General features: G+C 40.5%; 1 protein-coding gene across 27 annotated transcripts in view; it reads left to right on the top strand.

Annotated features, from left to right (window-relative positions):
* Positions 1–19,455, top strand: part of MAP2 (microtubule associated protein 2) — an 81,135-nt gene extending 61,680 nt beyond the window's left edge. For 22 of the 27 annotated variants that reach the window (XM_075529591.1, XM_075529589.1, XM_075529579.1 and 19 more), the window contains 3 exons: positions 11,758–11,839; positions 15,521–15,633; positions 15,858–19,455. In XM_075529591.1, the coding sequence (XP_075385706.1) occupies positions 11,758–11,839; positions 15,521–15,633; positions 15,858–16,073 (411 nt within the window). In that variant the 3' untranslated portion in view covers positions 16,074–19,455. Of the gene's footprint in view, positions 1–9,703; positions 9,797–11,757; positions 11,840–15,520; positions 15,634–15,857 lie in introns of all 27 variants that reach the window. The other 5 variants (XM_075529581.1, XM_075529587.1, XM_075529580.1 and 2 more) reach the window with 1 other exon arrangement.
* Positions 19,456–22,716: the final 3,261 nt, after the last annotated feature.

The following is a 22,716-nucleotide window of genomic DNA, read 5'->3' as shown; positions in this document are numbered from 1 at the left end:
GGAGATCTGCTCTGTCCTATATGGGCACTAGGAGTCAGAGTCAACTTGACCACACACCATTTAGATTTATCCAAACCGTCTTTAACGGATGGTATTGCTATGCCATGAGCACCTCTAAATGTGCCCATTTCGCTCCGTCTCCTCGGCCACTATCCAACAGTCTCTTGTCCATGTGACTTCAATAGCTGTTAACTGGCTGCCGTGCATCTCAATGTTCCCCTCTGCTATACTCTCCATCCTATAACCAGTGCTTTTCGCCAACATTGGGGACTAAACGCTTCATTGTGTAGCAAATTATTCAATGCCTGTCTTATCTCACCTACTAGATAAACCAGATAAACTAGCTTCTGTTGAGCCCATTCCAGCTCCTGGTGACTGAATGTGTACCGGAGTAGAATTGCGCTCCACAGGGCTTTTAATAAGATGGCTGATGTTTTAGAACTAGATTGTCAAGCCAATACTTCTAGGGACCTCTAGTTGTGCCCAAATCACTGGCCTTAGCAGCCAAGCATGTGGACCATCTGAACCATTTAGGGGCTCCTACTAGATCATGACATCAGCATTGGCCCCCTGCTGTCCATGCTGCTCAGTAAGTCCTGTTGAGTGAGACTTGAATGAATGTACTTGAATGAATATACATGGAAAGCTGTGTTCCTTTTAGGCACCTTCTATATGATTGTGAATAGCTTATGCCGTTACAATTATTGCTTAAAGAAAATTCTATGAGCCACATGTTTGGGCCACAGAGAATTTTGGCTTAAAGAGTATTGGAATGAGACTTAAAGGCTGAGTTTTTGGTTCAGCTCTTATATTACATTATTGTGTGACCTTAGGTGCTGAACTCTAGAATCACCCAGTTTCTGGTTTTTGGAAAAGAAACCACACTATGCTTGTTTTTTAATATACCAAACTGACTTCAAGTGGGATTCCCCATAGGACTCCATTGGGGGTCCATGGCTATAAATCTCTATGGAAGCAGACTGTCTCGTCTTGCCCCCAGGGCTGGTGAAATCAAATCCCTGAGCTTTGGGTTGGCAGCCCAATGCTTAACCCAGTGTGCCACCAGAGCTCCTTGTTTTTTGTCTATAACATACTGCCACTGAATCATTTCTCACTCATGCTGACTCCCTGTCAGATTCCTGAGATTGTACATCTTTCTTCATGGAGGCAGGTAGCCTTAACTGTCGCACATGGAGCAGCTGCTGGGTGTGAATTAGCAGTCTAGGGATTACTGCCATTCATTGAACTAAACTGATATTACCTTAAGTGACATGATAGCATTTTTGCATCATAGATGGTCAAAGGACATTCAGTATGGTATTATACTCATTCTGGACATGTTGAGGACAAAAATCAAAAGCTGAAGCTGAGGGTTTTTTTAAAGGCAGAATTTCTGAAGTAGAAAGGGAACGTAATAGGCAGCAGGGGGCAATGAAGGGTGAGGATTGAGGGACTGAAGGTACTGAAAAGTAGATTGGAATCTCTTCTATATTTTCTTTTTAAAGTTTTAAGCATTGTGCTGAGACCTATTATAGGTCTTTTATATGCTAATTTCAATAGCTTACTTTCAATTTTATATTCAAAGATGAAAATAGAAGTCATTCTCAAGGCAGCTAATGAATTATAGTGAAACAGAGCTCAATTTCCCCCATTATATAAAATGATGATGTTACCACTGTGAAAGCCTATTGGGAGCTATGAACATACCAAGAACCAAACTTGCTGTCACCGAGTCGACGCTGACTCATTGTGACCCTAAAGGACAGGGGAGAACTGCCTCGGTGAGGTTCCAAGACAGTAACTCTTTAGAGGAGTAGAAAGCTCCATCTTTCTCATGGAGAAGTAGCCGGTGGTGTAGAAGTACTGACCTTGTGGTTAACAGCCCAATGCATTAACCACTAAGCCACCAGGGCAGGTTTATAAAATACACAGACTGAAAAGAAGGGCTAAGGCTGATTTTCAACTTTATTCTTATTTATATATTTATTACTTCCTCAATTATGTACTGAGACAATGCTGGGGACAGCCCAGCACAATGGTGAGTAGGAGAAACGACATGCTCTCTAAAACTCGGGCAGAGAGGAGGACACGTCCCCTTCCATCACCTTCCCCAGTAGCTTGCCCTTATTCCGTTTGAACTTTCTCCAAGCCATTTCTTTTCATCTCCTTAACCTACTGTCAAGTGGATTCCCCCTCATGGAGTAGAATTGCCTCCTAAGTTCCCGAGGCTGTGGTCTGGCAAGCAGCAGAATGCCGCAGCTTTCTCCAGCAGAGAGCCCGCTGAGAAAACCACCGATCTTACTGTTAGCAGACGAGCGCTTAACTGCTGTGCCACCAGGGCTCCTGGGAGCCAGGAATAAAAGGAGTAATCAAATACCCCCATGAACTTTAAAATACCGCCAATCAGCCCAGTGGGAAGGAAATCGCTTCACTACAATCCATTACATTATGTTGACAGGGCTTGTTTTGTTGACTTTTGTGTGTGTGTCAAAGTCAAACTGAAAACTCTCTCTGATCAGGGGTCCTGTTTTATGCTATGATTCTTTGATAACTACCATTTATGTTAGTGTTTTGAAACAATAAGGAAAAATGTCCTAAACTCCAAAATATTGTTTATGAATATGAAAAAATATCAATTAGCATTTCCAAAGATTAAGAGCCTGTGGAGGCTCTTTTCCTTTGTCCCTCTTTCACAAGGCAAGCCAGGACGAGGGGCTGCTTACAGACAACTGAGCAGACTCTTTAGAAAGCTACTTTCTTTTTTGTAATTAGTTAGGATTTAATACATAGAACAGATCATTCCCTATTTCAGTCACGTCGAGTAGGAGTGTACAATGGCTACCACGGTCTGTTTGAAACCATTCTTCTTCTAGCAGTAGAAAACTGCTTTCCTCACTGACTTGGTTCACTCTTCTTTGGAGTTCCTAAGAACCTGGGCTAAGGAAATAACAGGGAACATTAAAGGCTCAACTACTCATTCCAGCAGCATTCACCGCCACTGTTGCGCTCTGGAGACTTCCTTCCAGCTGCCCTGGAAGGGTGATTTGAGTATGTGTGCCAGTGGATTTGAGGATGAAATGTATTCATGTCCTTTCCATTAAAAATTATTTCCTCAGTCATCACTATTATTTATCTTTTTATGTTTTATTTTTTAAAAACATTTTATTAGGGGCTCATACAACTCTTAATCACAATCCATACATATACATACATCAATTGTATAAAGCACATCTGTACATTCTTTGCCCTAATCATTTTCAAAGCATTTGCTTTCCACTTAAGCCCTTTGCATCAGGTCCTCTTGTTTTCCCCCTCCTTCACCACTCCCCCCTCCCTCATGAGCCCTTAATAATTTATAGATTATTATTTTGTCATATCTTGCCCTATCCAGAGTCTCCCTTCCCCCGTTTCTCTGCCGTCCGTCCCCCAGGGAGGAGGTCACATGTGGATCCTTGTAATCGGTTCCCCCTTTCCAATCCACTCACCCTCCACTCTCCCAGTATCGCCCCTCACAGCCCTGGTCCTGAAGGTATCATCCACCCTGGATTCCCTGTGCCTCCAGCTCCCATCTGCACCAGTGTACAACCTCTGCTCTATCCAGACTTGCAAGGTAGAATTCAGATCATGATAGTTGGTGCATATTATTTCTTAACCACCAATTTTTCACGTGGTTTCTACTTTCTGTACATAAACCAAGAGACAGATTTTTAACAGAAACAGGGAGACTGCCTGATTTAAAATTGAGAACATTGTGCTTCAAAGTTATTTTATTTCACCAAGATCATTCAATGTGTACACGATGTGTAGACAAATAATCCAAGAAACGGGTGATATGAAACAGCTTGTGGTATCGTGATTGGAGGAGGACTCATTAATTATTTTGGATATGTAGATAAAACCACCTTGCTTACTGAAAGCAAAGAGATCTTGATGCAACTTACTGGTGAAGCTCAAAGACTATACACAGCCTGCGGTATTAAAACAAAAATTCTTCAAACTAGAGCAATCGGCAACACTTCATAAAAAGTGACAATATAGAAGTTGCCAGTGATTTCATTTTATTTGGACCTACAGTTAACTCTCACAAAAGCAGCAATTAGAAAACCAAATGCTCTTCTTGGGAAGAGCTGCTCAAACTATCACTAAACTATTAAAAAGCACAGAGCTGACTTTCAGGCTAAGGCTCATTTGACCCAACCCATGGCACTCTCAGCCTTCTCCTATGGTCGGAGAAAGCTGGACAATAATACAGAGGGGCTGGAGTAGAAGCGATGCCCTTGAATTATAATTATGGTGTTAGCAAAAAATATATTTGGATTACCATAAAAACAAACGATCATTCCAGAATGTTCCTTAAAAGTGAGAAAAGCAATATTTCACCTCGCTTACTTTGTACAGATTATGAGAAGGGACCAGTCCCAGGAAAAGGATACCAAGGTAGATTCAGCAAACGAGAGCACTTTCAGTGAGATATATTAACAGGCTGGCTGACACAACTTGGTCAAACATTACAGCAATTGTGGAACTGGTGCAGGACTGAGAAGCATTTTTATTATGTTATACAGGGGCGCTATAGGTGGGAGCCTCCCCAAGGGTACAACAATGTAACAATGGATCCTCCAACTTCTCTTGTCCCTTTAGAGTTCTGTGGAACTGTGCATGCTTATGTAAACTATCATTTCTAAATACATAAATATATGTATTATTCACACTTGATATCGCTCATTGTGAGTAGACTCTTGGTCCATGTAGCAAGGGTAATTATTATTCTGATTGGACTAGACTGTTAACATGCCCGACGGTATTGTAACCAGACTGCAAGGTCACCACAGGCAGGTATCAGCTGTGTTAGAGAATTGGGGTCTTTGGGAATAGAGAGTGCAACCTTCTTGCGGTGTAGTGTGTGATGCCTCGTTGGTCTGTTGAGGTGGTGACAATAGTTTTCGGGAAGGCTGAATGTTATAGAATAAGAAATGCATTTGAGAGGGCCAAAAGGGGGTTCTTATAATGTACAAAGGAGAAATGATGCAGATCCAAAGAGAAGCTTCAACCCTGCACGGTAGTGTGATGTGAGCCAAGTGTTACTGTGGGTTACCCTTTCACCAAAGCATTCCGATGGAGGAAGAGCGTGCTGGTGCTGCAGCGTGGTTCACAGGCAGCGCAGCTCTGAGAAGAGAATGTGCTGGGGGCCAGCCAAGAACAGAACCTGGTACTCTACCAACATAGAGCCCTTGCTTAGGTGCTTTGATTTAAAAAGCAGAAACATTACCACATTAAAATTAACGTTACACCAAATTCAAATTGACATGAGGATTTCGTTCCTTTGATTATAGGTTGTTTTCCTAAAATTTATGTTAGCTTTTCTTTGGCTGCGTTTGGTTCTTTATTCTGTCTAATCTCTAATTAGAAAGATTTCCTCTTGCCTCGACTCAAGCCTGTGTTTTTCTTCCTATGTTTTCCTAGAGTGACCCCATTTTAGTGAAAAAAAAATTAATTTGTCTACATGAGCAATTAAACTCAGAGAGAGAGAGAGAGAGAGAGTACAATGGCAGATCTTTACATGGCAGCACGAGGATAGAATAAAACAGTTAAAGTGTTATTGAAACCCTCCCAGTGTGAACAAGTTGTAACCTAGGGAGAAAGCCGAGGCTGTCTGCTTCCATGGAAATGTAGTCTCATAAACACTAAGGAGCCATTCTACCCTCTCCTAGTGGGTCAGTATGAGGCTAAATGAAATCAGTGGCACTACAGTGCCCTTCCTTCACATGGCCTATCCCCTGGCATAGGCTAAATTAATTGTTATTTATTTCTTAATTATGACAACATATTATAATTCTCACTTCTTTATATGGCTCTTGCATGAGTGAAAGGCCACCGTTTATGCAAATAAGGTGCCAAGATTTGCATAATACCACTGTTATTATTAGGAGAGTCTGTCCCAGCTCATAGCAACCCTATGCACAACAGAACACAACACTGCTCAGTCCTGTGCCATCCTCACAGTTAGAATGTCTGCGCCCATTGTTTCAGCCGCTGTCAGTCCATCTACTGGACGGTTCGTTTGGTTTTGCTGACCTGCTGTTTTACTAAGCATGAAACCACTGAGATTGAAATTCTTTAGAGGGATCAATGCGCTGAACTTTAAAGTACAGTCTACTCCTACAGGCTGGACTTGGAATGAGGGCATTCCAAAGGGATAATAGCATAAAGGAAACACAGGAATAAGCCTAGAAATAGAAACAAAGGCTTCACTCTATTAAAATAAAACTCATGCTATCCAATAATACCAATGGAAAATGGTATTGAAAATACCATTTGTAAAGCAGGGTAACATTTCAACTACAGTCAAAAATGTTTCCAGGAGGAGAAACCCTCCAGTGTCTTATACCCATCAATCAGCACTGTTAGGGGAGGGGCCTCAAGTGGTTTACAGAGAAAATTGACCATAAACCCAGTTGCCGTTCATTCCGGGATTTCTTGCTTTTCACAAGGGGTAACTCTTCAGAGGACCCCAACACAAGTCAGTCCCCACTAGGCTGTTTGACTTAAAGGTGACTTTAGGAAATCAGGTTCTTCCAGGCTCCTAACCCAAAAGAACATGAAAGGGGGAATGGCCTTGATAGGACACCCTACTCCACGGACCACAGGAGTCTAGAGCCAAGGAGAATTAAGATGGTCTATTTCACAGAAGTATGGAATGTAATCCTGGCCAGATGTAATACCGGCAGAACAAAAGGGAGGCGCGCATTGTAGCAATTGCTGAAAACTGAGGCGATCTCGCCCAGGGGTCTGAATTCATTTCACAGGAAATACAGAACATGGGGAGATGTTGAACAGTGCAGAGCTTAAGATGATGACCCAGCTGACTGATCAAACACATTTCACTTTCCCTGTGACATATGCAGGAGAACATATAGGCACCCAATTCCTCATCTCCCAATTTTGTATTCATAGTATAAGAAAAAAGAATGCCGTGAAACGAATGATTAAAAGATTAAAATGTGGTTTAGGGATAATTTGGGTAATAATTACAGAAATGTGGGGATTTTTTTCACTATTTCATGAATATAGGTCAATTAGTTCATTTGCCTCATAAAGTCTTATTTTTTCTAGCCTGTATCTAAGATGACAATCGTTTTTTTTCTTAAAGTAGGTTATTAGAAAAACAAGTTAAAAGAAAACCCCTTGCTAACAAATCTGTTATTTTAGCCCATCTGTAGAAGCCAAAGAACTACAACTCCAAACTTTGATGAGAAAAGTAAAATGGAGTTGGAGAAATCACAACTTTCATAGCAGTCATCTATTTTCATATTTTAGGGTATAATTCTTAATGACTTGGTATTTGGGGATTGATTTTAAGGGTGAATTCTATGTAAGTGGGCCTTGGGATTTTGATAATCAGTAATTTGTAATTTTTCTAGATCAATGGGATTCACATGAATTAAGTGGGTGCTCAGGTCAAATAGGTTATTGAGCTAGAAACACCTTGTGCCCCAATGGTCTTGTTTCTCCTTACTTAACCATCAATCACTGTCGTGAATCATGGTCTGCAGAGATCATTTATATTATATATATATTATATATATATTCTATCATCCACTTCTTCATTCTAGACAAAATCTTTATGTTGTGACACTATTTGAAAGTAAGGGAAGACATAAAGTGCATGCCATTAATTCATGTCAAAGTCCATCCAACATGTTGCATGATTTGTTGAACCAAAGAGACTGAACACAATCTGCCACCAAAAAGGTAGTCATTCAGTAGAAAGCCTGTGATGCCATGAAAATCTGTGGAAAAACGTTGGAAATCAGCTTTTCGATTCTGAGATGTTTCGAGTGTAAGTCATCTCTGAATCACGCTGGCAGCATGGCTGCTCTGGGATTGCATCATTTGTTTTGCAAATCACCCAAAAAATAGTTAATTAAATGTTAAAGTCAAGTAAACTGGCTCAATGGAATTTGGAATTTCCAGTGTTTCCGCGAGTGAATCAAATTTAGCATTTAGCTTTTGAGCACTTGGTAATGAGTCGCTTGGTTGGTACTGTAATCTCTGAATTAAAACCTTCAAGAAAATTTCGGATGCTGAATTAACCCCAGGGGTGAGTAACAAGGTTCAGATGAATTTTATTTCTTAGGAAAACTATTAGATCCTTGTAGAGAATAATTAAAATTATGATTGTTAATCAGAATTATATGCTTTCTGAAAAGAATCATTGAGGTTTGAAATGTAGCGATCTTTACTAGCTGAACCTACTTGCATCTATAATTTATGTGAAATTCTTAAACTAAAAGCTTATTTATTATTAGATCTAGATGCTCTTTGTGATACTGCCATTTTTAAGTTGTTATTTTTCATAGCCTCAGGAATAGCCCAATCATCATGTCTTCTGAATTCATGTTTTGACATGAGGCCCTTCCCTGGGGCTGCTGAAGAAAGCTGTCTATGATATTTCCCTAGAAGGGACAAGCTATCTTCTCATTACCACTTAGGCTTTTTTTAGTTTAAAATAGTTCGGGACTAAATGTCCTCTTGAATTTCCTACTCTTTTACGCAAATACCCTAGAGAAGTGATACCATTCTTGGTGACAGCACCAAGGATACATTTCTATAGTTACTTTTTTGAAAAATAGAATTATAAACTACCCCTAAAAGCATTAAAAACATGATTTTTCTTTAGCATGTCGAGGGGTAAAATAATTAAAAGAGGACTGACGGCATCTTTCCTGATCTCGATTTGTGGTTATCTTGAAGATGAATGCTTGATCTCTTGAAAATGACATGATACTTCCTCTTCTGGATTCAAACCAAGGCCTGGACTGCTGAGTACAAGTCAGCTACCCACTGAGCCTTGGTTCGGGCATCTCTAGAGTAGAAAGAATGCTCCTACACTGACCATACAAGGCTACTGTCTCTTCTAGAGCAGCCTGCTGAGACAGTCCTTTGGAAGGTCACTGAGCCAAGCTTGCAAGGGAATTATACTATTTCTTTTTTTTAAAACATTTAATTAGGGACTCATACAACTCTGATCACAATCCATACATACATCAATTGTGTAAAGCACATCTGTACATTCTTTGCCTTCGTCATTCTCATATACACTCATTTCAATGAAGCCAGTGTGGACTTTCTTGCTGACCCTCCTAGAATGCCAGGGAACCTTTTCTGAACGAATCAGAGCCCCAATTTATAGAATTAACCCGGATTACATATGGGCCTCACCTGTGCCATGTGGACTAGTCGGACAGCCAGGCAAGCACGTGAAGAGATGGCTGACAGCACAGAGTGGCATTGTGCTTCTTGGGGAAGGGGGTGCTGTAACAGTCATAAAGGTCGTGGGATAAACTCCACTTCTGACACTTTCAGAGAGTGTACTCAAATCCCAGTGTGGTCTAGACATTGAAAGTTCCCATCAGATGTTTTAAAGATGTATTTATGTTGTGTCCTTTTGATTATGCCCAGGTCATATCTGCCTGCAGCAGGAGTCTTGAACATTTGGCTCTTGGGTGGGCAAGGAAGGGGAGTCGGTAACTCATGTTGATGGGACAGATCTGCTCTCAATTCTTGGTATTAGTTTTTCCTCCCAGACAAATAGGTAGATGAAAGCAACTCCGGATCTTCTGTGGGGCTGCCCGTTCTGGTTTCTTCTATCCAACGTATGGAAAGAAACACGCATAGTGAAGTTACCTCCAATTCCTTTTAGGTTAGGATTTTAAACAAGAAGATCGATTTTAGCAAAGTTCAGTCCCGCTGTGGTTCCAAAGATAACATCACGCATTCAGCTGGGGGCGGAAATGTAAGTAGAAGTTTCTACGAGAAAGCTGTCCGGGTTGTGTGGAGCCACGTGCACAGCCAGCAGCATCCTGTCTTCTTCCGCCTCCCTCCCAGCACGCTTCCTTCTCTAACTACTGCTCCGTGCGCCTGCCTTCTCTGGTGGCTTCTCAGCCTTGCCTTTTCAGGGCAGGCTGCCCATCCTTCATTGTAGGGATCGGCAACGAATATCTCACTTTCAGCTAAAGAGGACAGTGTTGCCATGGTTTTCAAGGGATGACAAGCCTACTCAGTTGCCATCATTGTGTGCTGGTCTTTTCTGTAGAGGAGTGTCGCATGCGCTACTTCCCTGAGAAATCAGCAAAGCACACACTTTTGTAACTCCATTTAAATTTCTGTTGAGGCAAAGGTACTTGAAGTGTGTAATGTCAATCTTCAGGACTTGCTTATTCCTGAGAGTTAGGATATCATTTGGAAACATGCAGAACCGATGAAACATTCTTCATCTATAATTCAAATTGGAATGGATACAGGTACCAGTGTACACTCTGTCTTGACAAGAATTTTCCTGTCTCATATTTAGTGGAAATAATAGTCTATGAGAGGAAGGAAACTGCATTTCTTAAACAGAGCTGAGTCGAAAAGATCAGGTAAAATCAAGCTACCATGAGATGAATCAAGGATGGTCCTCTCCATGTTTACAGATTCTCCCTCTTAAATTTCAGGATCTAGTAACTGAGACTCAAGTAATTTACAGGGTATAAAATCCAGAATCCACATGTACCAAACTCTGGGCTATTTACTCCTCACTAGGGCAGAGAGAGCTTAGAGCAGCGTAAGGACATTGAGGCAAGCAAGTGCCCCTCCTAGACTCTATCTCCTGATACACAAAGAACCTCTACTGCCCCTTCTCACATGTTCCTTGAAGGATGTGGGGTTGACCATCACAGTCAATACTGTATCACTGTGTTTGCGCTCCTCCCTGTTGCCTTGACTGCAATACCCACATGTGTTAGCTCTGTAGATGTAGGCTTAGCCCGGCTAAATAAATAGGGACAATCAGAGGATGAACCAGCTACCCAGCCCTAAAGACATTGCTGATCAAGAGTGCTAAGTGGCAATGGACCGATAGGGATAGAGATTCTACAGGAAGTCAGGAAAATTCTAACTATAAAACCATAACCTTAAACGTCTCTCTAAAGTTTTCCTTTTAAAAATATTCACATACCTTGGCTCCCTTTCCAGATTGTGTGATTTAGAACTCATACCACCAATGCAGGTGGGCAGGTGGGCCCTGCTACAAATATGGAGAAATGTTGTTTACATGCCATGAAGAAAAAGTACTGCTATAAAATTTATTTTATAAATTGGTGTACACCAAAAAGTCCCTTTTCCAAAAAAAAATATGGCACCTTAATTATACCTTAGGACAGCATCATGATAGCTTGCTTTTGCTTGCTCGTCCTCCTTGCATCTCTGGGTAATGTCGTTCACTGTTCTGTAAAGCTTTTCGTCTACCTTCCTGCTCTTCTTTTACTGGCTCTTTGCTTACAGAAAGATTTAACACGATGCAGCTTAGTTCTCTGAGTGAATGTGCTACATTCCTCCAGGGGTTGCTGTCCCTTGTGACATGATCTCTTTTGAACTAATCAGAACTTCGGTTCCAGGATTGTCTTTCATTTGGGACCTTCTTTCTTATCCAAATATTTGGGAAGATCTGGGGACTATTTGTGTGTGTGCGTGTGTGTGTGTGTGTGCGTGTGTGTGTGCGTGCGTGTGTGCGTGTGTGCGTGCGTGTGCGTGTGTGTGTGTGCGTGTGTGCGTGTGTGTGTGTGTGTGCGTGTGCGTGTGTGTGTGTGTGCGCTTAAGTAAGGCCTTCGGATTATGTGCTGTGAATTTAGATATATTTCTTGATTGTATGAGATTCAGTTTTTATTTTCCATGTCAAAAGTACTTCAAGCCTATTATTTTATGTGATTCACACAGGTACAAATCGTTACCAAGAAGATCGACCTAAGTCATGTGACATCCAAATGTGGCTCTCTGAAGAATATCCGCCACAGGCCAGGTAAATTACTAATTTTTAGAAAGCTCAGAAACATTTATTAGGGTCAGTAAATTTCAAATATATTTGTGCTGTGCATGACCTCATTAGAAGGATATTTTAAAATTCTGATACTTTACGCTTTTACTAGAAAAAACTACATTAAAAATCTCGTCTTCATTTAGGGAAGTGAACTAAATTACTAAGAAGCAGCTTCATATCATAGAACAGGTTAAGAAATTAGAAGTCATTTCACATGAGTTTGTCTTAATGTATACAACATATAAAAAGTGTTTTTTAGACTATATATTTCAAAAAAAGCTTATTGGACTATGTAGTTTATAAATTACCTTCTAGCATTTATCAATTAATTGTAAGCAGCATTTACAATGATTTTTCACGGGACTTTTTCTGTGTGTATGAAGTAAGAATTCTGCTTAAGAAAAGCTGAACAAGTTTATTTATCTGGTGAATTTCTCAGCTCCTTCAATAGATCATTAATATTGTAAATCCTTGGTAGAATGCAGTAGTTTCTCAACTATTTTGGCAATGGATCCCTTTTGTTTTTCTCTTTACACTAGTGGTGTGTAGTAGAATGTACATGCGTATTTACAGGGTATGGCTTCTCTCTTTAAAGAGTAAGTCTCGACCTCTTTCTATCATGTATTTTTGTTTTTGTTGATTTTTGCTCAATCTTACCATTATAGATGTGCAATAATAGAAAATTCCCAATATTATACCTTTCTTGAGAATATTTTGAAACAATGTATATATACCATTGATTTATAGAGGACAAGAGGAAAGCAATTGATTTAAACATCTATGGTTAAAGCATCGGAGGATACAAACCAGGTGAAAGGTTATTTGTACCAATCATTATCTCAAATGTAATTTTAAGAATTAGGCATAGGAACAATTGGGCCCAATAAGACTTCTGATAAGGAAATATAATTAAGAAAGATGTATCAGTTGAAATCCACTGGAAATCAAGCTTAACTCTTGACTAGTGTTCCCAGAGAAAAATCAAGGCATTAAAAATATCATATGTGGATTCCTCATTGCTTGTCCCAAAGCTGCCTCTCTGGAACTGACCTCTCTGCCACTCATAAGACAGCAGGGTTAGCATTGGTGGAACGGTCGTGAGCACAGCTCACCCAGGTACAGGCATGTGGTCTCGTGCCCTGCTTAATTCCATGTCAGAAACCCAAGCCTACAAACACCTGGTTGACTTTGCATTGCTGTGTCAGCAAGCATTTCTGAAATACGTGGTCCTATTGTTTATTTCCTCCAGAATACTAAGGAAAATGCTAGATTCTTTTCATTCTAGACAGGATGCATACAATTAGTCAATTTTGCCTAAAAATAACTTACGTAGCAAGGAAACATCCTGTGAAGATATGGTCATAAAAGACTATTGTCATGGACTCCCACCTATTACTAAATCTAGCTCTTCTGTAATAACTGAAACAGAAATGTTAGCACAATCATCCTTGACTAACAGCAAGCTTTGCACAGAGTTACTTTGAAAATATGGAATCACTAAGGAGAAACAAAAGGCAACACCTGGAGGCACAAATGGAAATATTTTTTCTTCTCCACTTCACTTCAGGATGTAGGAAGCTCAGAATTCTTCAGAACCAAAGGTCTCTGAATTCAATTGTGCTTCCCTAGTAAGGCATTAGTAGAAATGGCCTTCTCAGAGTTCTTTTTCTGAATTTGTTTTGGGTCAGCATTATATTATTGTTGGGTTTTTACTATTTTTTATCCCAAGGACAATTCAACAAAGTTGTTGAAAATTTACCCCAAAGACAATTCAACAAAAACAATTCAATGAAGTTACATAAATACATATATATATAATACATAAATAGTTGATCTATATTGATCTAACATATAACCATAAAATAAAACTTCAGCAATTTATATCCAAGACTACCAAAACAAATAAGAACTCATATGCCAAAGAAATTAATGTCATCTATTTAGAAACCAGGCATCCTAATTTAATGATTACATTAATGAATCATTATGAATCATATTAATTCCATTCTAACAAGTGACACTCACTTGGACAGGTTAAATGTTGAAAGAATAATACTCCTTGCAAATAGTTATATTTTGTATGAAGGACAACTGCATGTGTCCTATAAACCTGAACTAAAGAACATTATGCACATGCTGAATCTTCAGAAGTATGATTAGGTGTTTCTTCAGAATAAAACCCACTAAACCTGTAAAACTTCACTAAACCCACTGTCAGATAACTAGATATTGATATAAATGTCTAAGCAATGCATGGGAGAAATATCACAGGCTTTAAAAAGCCACAAAAAAAGTCTTACCTCACCGCTCATTGAGCTATGGGAGCATCAATAATTCAAAATGGCCTAATGTTGGACTTCTGGACTTGGACATCAATGGGTTTTGGATGCTTTCTTAATGGACACTTACCCTTTATATAAAATTCTCTTCGGTACATAAAAAGAATTCAAAATGGAATTATTTTCTATGTTTTCATAGCATCCCTGGTATTTGTAAGATCAAAATCCCAAGACAAAGTCTATGTTAGTAGAGAGTCAATATCATTCATGATTGAACTTCCAGAAAAAGATGCTCATGAAAATGAAAGTAAATTTCTCAAGTGACAATGAACAGGAAAAAATAACTAATCTAGTGTGAGTTCAAGTCAAAGCCATCAGGTGTTCAGAAATGGTCGCTGGCAGGCCACAGACCAGCAAACACCTACTCAGTGTAGAACTCCAGCATTTGAGCGATCAGGAAGACCACACTGCAATGTAACCCATAGCACCCTAGTCGAATCTAGTTGAATAGCGACCTATGAATTTTTCAGACGAGGTGCACTTGGAAAATGGCACCCTGCCTCAATGCCATCCGATTGACGTCAGTGTCAAGTGTGCCCTACAGGGTCTGCACCAGAAAAAGATCTGAGATTCTCTTCCTTTCACTCCAACTGCTAATTAAAATGAGTACTCTTAACATTGACTAGTTCTAAATGACTTCACTCCTGACTCATTCCATCAGTCAAGCAATCAATGATGCACATTTCCAAATGAACAGCCTAAATGTCCTTGCCCAATGACCTGTTAACTAAAAGAAGAGCCGTTTCAATGTAATTTGCTTCCTTAGGCATAAGAGACTGTTTTCACTGTGTCATTTTAGAGTTTTTGTGATACTGATAAGAAAGAAAACCTTCTGATTTCTTAGGTTATCCACATGTAAAGCAACACACATCGCAACATGAGGTAGATGCCATTATCTTGATTGGTATGGGGCATTTGGTATAGGCTAACATTTCTAGAAGATTCCTTTCATGAGTCATTTGTAACTCTGAACGATGATCAGAGGGGTAGTAGAGTTGATTGAATCTGTGATTTTCTAGGGTTCACCTCAGGAGACTTAATGGTGCTATATATTAAGCTTTAGGCTGCTAACCAATAAGGTAGGTGGTTCAAACACACCAGCCGCTTAGAGAGAGAAAAATGAGGCTGTCTGCTCCAGTCAAGATTTACACTTTCAGATACCTTAAGGTGCCATCTGCCCCATAGGGTCACCATGAGTAGGAATGGACTCCTTGACAGCAGTGGATATAGGCCACTGATCTATATGGGAAATGATCACCCCAAATATAAGATTTCACGTAAGCAAGACATTTAGCAATGTAAACCTTTCGCTTCTCCTGCATAGGTGGTGGGCGTGTGAAAATTGAGAGCGTAAAACTGGATTTCAAAGAAAAGGCCCAAGCTAAAGTCGGTTCGCTCGACAATGCTCACCACGTACCGGGGGGTGGCAATGTCAAGGTAAGCAACACAGTCCTGAGGGAAAAAAAAAAAGTGTCATTCCCCACCCCCACATTCTTCGGCTATACACTTCATCAAATGAGTCTCAGATTGAAAACCAAGACCAATAAGAAGTGCGAGTCACTGCGCTGTGTAGAAATCATATTAATCAGCTCTGGCGTAGAGAGAAAGCGCCAGGGCCAGTTCAGATGCTTGCTTAATGAATTGATGCTTGCCTTGAACAGATTGACAGCCAGAAGTTGAACTTCCGCGAGCATGCTAAGGCCCGTGTGGACCACGGGGCGGAGATCATTACGCAGTCTCCAGGCAGATCCAGTGTGGCGTCACCTCGGCGTCTCAGCAACGTGTCCTCTTCGGGAAGCATCAACCTGCTCGAATCCCCACAGCTCGCCACTTTGGCGGAAGATGTCACCGCCGCACTCGCTAAGCAGGGCTTGTGAATATTTCCCATTGAGCACTGAAGTCATGCTATGTAGGCAGGAGCTCTTTGGCAGGAGCAGGCTCTGTGCAAGTGTTACAGTCATCCTTTACAAACCATAAAATAAATAACCTCATCCCCACACGGTAGTCATTGTTATAATTTTATAAAAAACAAACGAGTAGAATCTGCAGAAGTTGACCTGATTTCCATTTGCAACAAAAAGACGCTGGCTTTACATGGGTACAATCAGACGATTATTTTTTTGCTCTGCTCTGTTTTGCATGGAGTATTATGATTTTTAAGATTGCATTTTACCTTTCATGTGCCTGAAGGCTACTCACTACACTCTGAAAGGCCTTGTTAAAATCCATACTGCTCCTTTCCCTATTCTGTTTATGGGTGAAAAAAATACAATACAAGCTGCCCATGAAAACTTCTTACAGGTTAAATTCAATCAAGAAGTCTGATTGCAGGAAGGAAAGAGCATGTAAGAAATAACAGTTTTTTGTTAATGTTATTTTGTATAAATGGGAAGAAAGATCCAATTAAGTTATTAACATTTGGGACCTGGATAATTCTATCAGAGTATAAGTGAAACCAATAAATTATTTAACTAATTAAAAACTAGCTGCAAAGCATTTGAACTGTGGTGGAGAAAGCGGTGTGAAAGTGCATCGCTTAGGAATGAAGCACTTGCATTATGATGGACTCTTGTCTGATTAGAATGTCAGTGGATTGGCTAGATTTCTGTCTACACTACCAGTTTCACACCCCCTTTCCATCTGTTTGATACAGTATTAGAGATATAAATATATATATTTCTCTGTGGCCATTTGTGATACTTCCTCATACACTTGAATATTATACTTCTTTATTCACAGCATCTGTGTCTCCTGCACCCTTCGGTGTTGCAGTTTTAGGTATGTGAAAGTAGATGTTAGCCGGGTTCTTTCCCTACTTAAAAAAAAAAGACATTTAAAAAAAAAGACAAAAATGCTAGCATGAAGTTGCTTTCTGTAACAACTCCAAGCTGTAACCCTGTTTTAGTGCCAGATACAAGTCTCTCCCATGATGCTGGGGGAAAAAATGTTTTTTCTTTGTTTTTCTCCAGCATGGAGCTTGTGGGGGGTGGGTCCCATTATACGTAAACGGGTCTACGGATTGTTGGCTTAAGATATGGTTGTCTTTCCATTTTAATAGCTTGGGTTTTATTCCTATAATAATTTACAAAACAGACTTCTTAAGATTTCTTTTTCTTTTCTTTTTTTCATTTGCTAAAGTTGAAACCCACAGTGAAAGTCAGGGACATGATATTCCATTTTTTTTCTTCCAAATAAGAGTACTATCTACTTCTTAAATTCTCTGGTAGATGAAGTTTAACTACCCTGCCCAGAATCAAGCTTGCTTGATCAGAAAGAAAAAAATAATATTACATAGTAGATGCAGATAACTAAATCAGTTTTTCCGGATTCCAACACTATATTCCATGAAAGAACACTGATTTCGTAGTACGTTTACCACTAGAAAATTCTATTTTCTGACCTTAGATGCAGTCCAGGCCATAAATCACTTAATCAGTTCCTCTCACACAGGGTTTGTCTTAGACTTACAGGCAAGCAGTGGCGTAGCCAGTGACCTGCATAGAGCCATGAGCCACAGGGAGGGATGGCTGGATAGTTCTTTAAAGGTATTTTCCTGCCATTCTTCTTGCTCAGGGCTGGTAAACGGAATCTGAACAGTGAAAGGCAGTTGGTCAGGTAGGTGGATCCTTTAAGTCAAATCAATTCCCAAATCTGAAGGGGGAAGAATGAGCATGGATTGACATCATGGAGATCGAGGCGCATGAAAGGAAAAACCAGCAGATGCAGAGACAAGGCCATTTAAAAATCAGTTATTTTATATGACAGTCAGAAACATAGAAACTGTCAAGTAGGAGTCTGGATGTGCCTGCCTTGTAATTGCTGTAAGGCTTGATTTCTCTAGTCCAGGCAATTTATTCATTAGTTCATTAGATGAAATACATCTGGAAATAGAAAAAGAAGAAATAACTGTGCGGAGACTCACGGTATTTTCTTACGTGTTCTGATATGTGTTAGATAGTCATTACAGTTCTGGGGAAAGAAGTTAACTGCTAGTTAGAACAGATTTAACCTGTAAAACAAGCATTTTTTAAATGTTTAGATATTTATAAAAATTAAGACAGTGAAGATGCTCAAAACATTTGAACTCAGTTTCCTGAAATACATGTTCAAAATCAAGATTATATGAGCCACGAAGTTATTAGATCTGGTATTAAAAAAAATAGGTGTTTCCAATCACCACCAAGTTCTACAGTGAATACATATCCTTGTTTTCTATGGGATTGGGGTTCTAACCAAAAGGACCTGATCATTTGCATGTCTTCTCCTGGGTGTGGAGGGTGGAACCCATCTAGCCTTCTCTCTCAAGGTAACGACTCACATTAAGCTTTTTGAGCACCACTTTGGTGGGGACACATACGCTGATCTAGAAAGGAAGACGTCAAAGCTCCCCTTCTAGATCGACCAGTGCCAGGTTCTCTTCGGCTTTAGCCTTTGAGAAGCTGTTTCATGATACAGAGCAATCCAGAGGGGTAAAGAGTTACACGGCCAACTCCTCAAGTGGACTCACTCTCTTGGGGTCTCCTGCACTTGCGAATCAGGTACTTTATATGGATGCAGGAATGATCCGGGTTCATGATGAGTTTCAGGGCCATGTTCATTTAGGAACAACTCTCTGGATTCACCTGCTGAGTTCCAGCAGGGTGATGGGCCAAATTCCCACCCACAAAGAAGACACCCATACAACCTATCAGGGAGGTGTGACTGAAGAAAGCAGAAGAGAGGACGGGTGAAATGGAAGAACTTACTGATTGTGGCAGGCCTTCTCCATGCTCTCAAAGTCACACAGCAGAAAGGGGGACCACTGGCCAAAAGATGACCTGTCAGTGTTACTGCAGAAATAGTCAGAGTGTGCTAGATTCTGTCATAGCGTGTCTCCTGTTTTTCATTCCACATAAAGAAAGAAAAGAAACTATTCATGATTGAAAGTAGTGTAAACTTTGCATTTGCTTGCAAAAGGCAATTTCCAGTCATTCCTTCAAGATTGATGTGTGGAAATCCACAATGTGTGTACTTTTACACCTAGAATGTTTGACCTGGTTGTGTGCAGGTTGAGGCCAGGTCTCCCCGCAGGGAAAAAAATGTTTTAAAGACTCAGAAACCAACCATTAAAAAAATTAAAAATTGCTTCAACTTTAGCAAAAAGGAAAAAAAGATCAACAAAAAAGTATACTCTGTATGCTGGGATTCAAGGTTCCAACACACCACGACAAATCTGTGAGGTTTTCTTTCTTCTGAAATTCTAAAACCTGTTACCATAGAAAGGCACTTCTTCAATGGCTGGTTGTAGTTAGTTCATGTTTTCCAATCAAATTTGCAAATGTATTTGTTGCTGTATAGTGATTGTTTTGCAAAATAAAATTGCTTGTCACCTAACTGCTAGCCTCAGATCTTCTCTGGGAAAATAAGAAGTGTGTGTGTGTGTGTGTGTGGTGTGTGTGTGTGTATGTATAAAGCTATGCACCACATAAGGTCCATTCAGGCAACATCCATAAGATTATAATATTTCAAATCCCATAAGATTATAATATTGTTTCTGTTGTTGTTAGGTGCCAGAGTCAGTTCCGACCCATAGGGACCTTATGCACAACAGACAGAAACACTGCCTGGTCCTGTACCATCCTCACAATTGTTCCTTTGTAGCCCACGTGTCAATCCATCTCCTTGAGAGCTTTCCTCTTTTTGCAGCAGATTTCCTAAAATAACTTGTCGTTTGGATCTCTTGACCTCTGCTTCCATGAGCATTGACTGTGAATCCAAGCAAGACGAAATCCTTGACAACTTCAACCTTTTCTCCATGAATGATGACATTATCTATCGGTCCAGTTGTGAGGATTTTGGTCTTTACATTGAGTAATAATCCATATTGGAGGCTGCAGTCCTTGATCTTCATCAGCAAATTCTTAGAGTCTTCCTCACTTTCAGGAAGCAATGTCGTATCATCATCTATGTATCACAAGTTTTTAATAAGATTTCTTTCGATCCTGATGCCAAAGTTTTCTTCTTACCATACTTATTCAATCTGTATGCTAAGCAAATAATCAGGGAAGCTGGCTTTATGAATATTATAATAGAGCTCAGAAGCCTCAATTGGAGAATAAGACCTAGTGAAGCACCGCTGGACATGGTGCGCAAACAGCTTTCCCCATGCGACCTGTGTCCTTCATGTACTTCATATGCAAAGCAAGCACGCCACCAGAAGTGTGAAGGCATCGTATACACATGAGGGGGTTTCAAAAAAGTTTTAGAAATTAAACGTTAATGGAATTTCCCCAAAAACTTTGAACATCCCTCATCTAATCTATAATACAACTGTCGATGAAATAGATGCCTATTACGGGTCCACGTAAGGAGATAGACAAGGCATCCAGCTCCTGCAACGAGGGGGCAAATCTAAAGGGACACTTCTATCCTGTCATATAGGGTCATTATGAGTCAGTCCACTGGATGGTCGAGTTTGGCTTATGTATGTACTGTGTTGTTATTTTAATGTAAATGATCCTACTTACAAACAAAGCATTTACTATCTAACACACACTTTGGTAGGCATCGGCATCCAATCTCGTGTATTTCAAGTCTTTTGAGTGTTGTAGCAATATCCATTTCATTTTTTTACCAGAAGTATCACTGCGTTAGGCCAGGTTGACTAGAGAAACAAATAGAAAGACTCATATATATGTAAGGGAGAACTTTATATCAAGAAGTAATTACACATCACTAAAACATCCCAGTCCCATGCAGGTCAAGTCCACAAGTTAGATATTAGCCCATAAGTTCAATATTAGCCCATGAATTCCTCTTCAGACTCCCACCACACATGCAATGATGCTGAATGTAGGAAGATCACAGGCCAATGGTGGAAAGTCCTGTGGGTCCAATGGCAGTGGATGCATCTCCAGGGTTCTGGCTGCCATCCGTGTGGGCCATGTGGCTTGTGAGGAATGTGAAGCAGAGAGTGTGAAAAAGAGAGCGTAACCCAACCCTTAGGATGGCAAAATCAAGAGAAAGAGAATTTCCCAGAATCCTCACGAGAAGGCCATACCTCTAAAACTTGTAGCATCCTTTTTCACTGATCATCATGGACATTACGTGATAAGTGACTATACATATATAGACAGATACAGATAAACAAGTATGCACATGGATATATGTACAACTATGAGTGTATAAGCATATAAGGGAGCATCAAACATATATGTGTGTGTGAGAGAGAGAAACAAGTGCATTGTTTGCTCCAATCAAAGAAGAATGATAGAGAAGGCTATCAATATCTATTGGCGTCCTACTACACACAGTAAGTGTTTTAACAGTAGCTTGTCTAATAAGTAACGGGGAGATCCCTGGGGATTTGAAGCGTGTGCTTCCATATTGCTGTTTGGTGCTATGGAGTCGACGCTGACTCATAGTCACCCTGTGTACAGCAAGACCAAACTGTCCCATCCTGCACCGTTCTCCCAATTGTTATAATGTTCCAGCCCATCGTGGTAGCCACTTCGCCAGCTTGGATAACTAACCTAATGTTTGAAGATTAGAACTCACAAAAATACCACCGAAGAAAAGACCTGGCAGTCTGCTTCCTTAGGATTTACAGCCCAGATTTACAGCCCTATGAAGCAATTCTGCTTTTTTACACGTGGGTCACCCTGAGTCAGCATGGCTTCAAGGGCAACAATAAAGGAGGGAACTGCATGGACTCAAGGAGCCAGAGTGGTACAGCGGGCTAAGTGTTGGGATGCTAATGGCTAGCTCTACCCCTAAAGGCATGGATAAGTCTGCCACTCTTACTGGAGTGGGTGGTGGTAAGCCCTGGTGTGATGTCGCAAAGCTAATTCCCACAGTAGCACCACCAGTACATGAAGTGCTGGTGAGAGGAGAGGCTGTGTGATCCTGTGTTTGATATTTTCCAACAATTTTGTCAGAATGAGAAGTACAGGGAAGCTTTTTGGCTGGTCCTCCTTACAATGGAAAATGTGACCAAGGAAAGGGATAATCTCAGAACCTCAGAAGCACGTCTCCAGTGCTGAATAACAGACCCCAAAGTGCCTGCAGGTGCTACAAAGGGGAGCCTTCTCTCCTCTAGTAATGGAGCTGACATCGCCGCAAACCAGATCCAGAGTCTCATCATACGTCAGCTGAATTGCAGGTCTAGAAGTGTCTGATATCAAAGTAAGGGCATTAATCGGAAAGAATTGGGACCCTGAGACATGCGATGGGAACATATGGGCTGATGATCCAGAAGAGGAGGATATTAAGCCCCTAGAGTCGATTGAGCAGCTCCAGTCAATAGATACATCCCTCCCACCTGAGGGGGTCGATCAACTATCAATAAAACAACACACACCTGAGCACATTAGCCAAGCTGTTCGAGCTGAAATGTTAGGCGGCGCTGCATCTGTAGCATTGCCTCGGGGGGATGCCTTACACAGTGGTTTTCAACCTGTGGGTCGCAACCCCTTTGGGGGTCGAACAACCCTTTCACGGGTCACCCGATTCATAATGTAGCAAAATGACAGTTATCAAGTA

This window comes from Tenrec ecaudatus, chromosome 13 (genome assembly GCF_050624435.1).
Source record: "Tenrec ecaudatus isolate mTenEca1 chromosome 13, mTenEca1.hap1, whole genome shotgun sequence".
Classification (NCBI taxonomy): domain Eukaryota; kingdom Metazoa; phylum Chordata; class Mammalia; order Afrosoricida; family Tenrecidae; genus Tenrec; species Tenrec ecaudatus.
The sequence above is the reverse complement of the archived record's forward strand: the minus strand, read 5'-3'. Positions and strand labels throughout refer to the sequence as shown.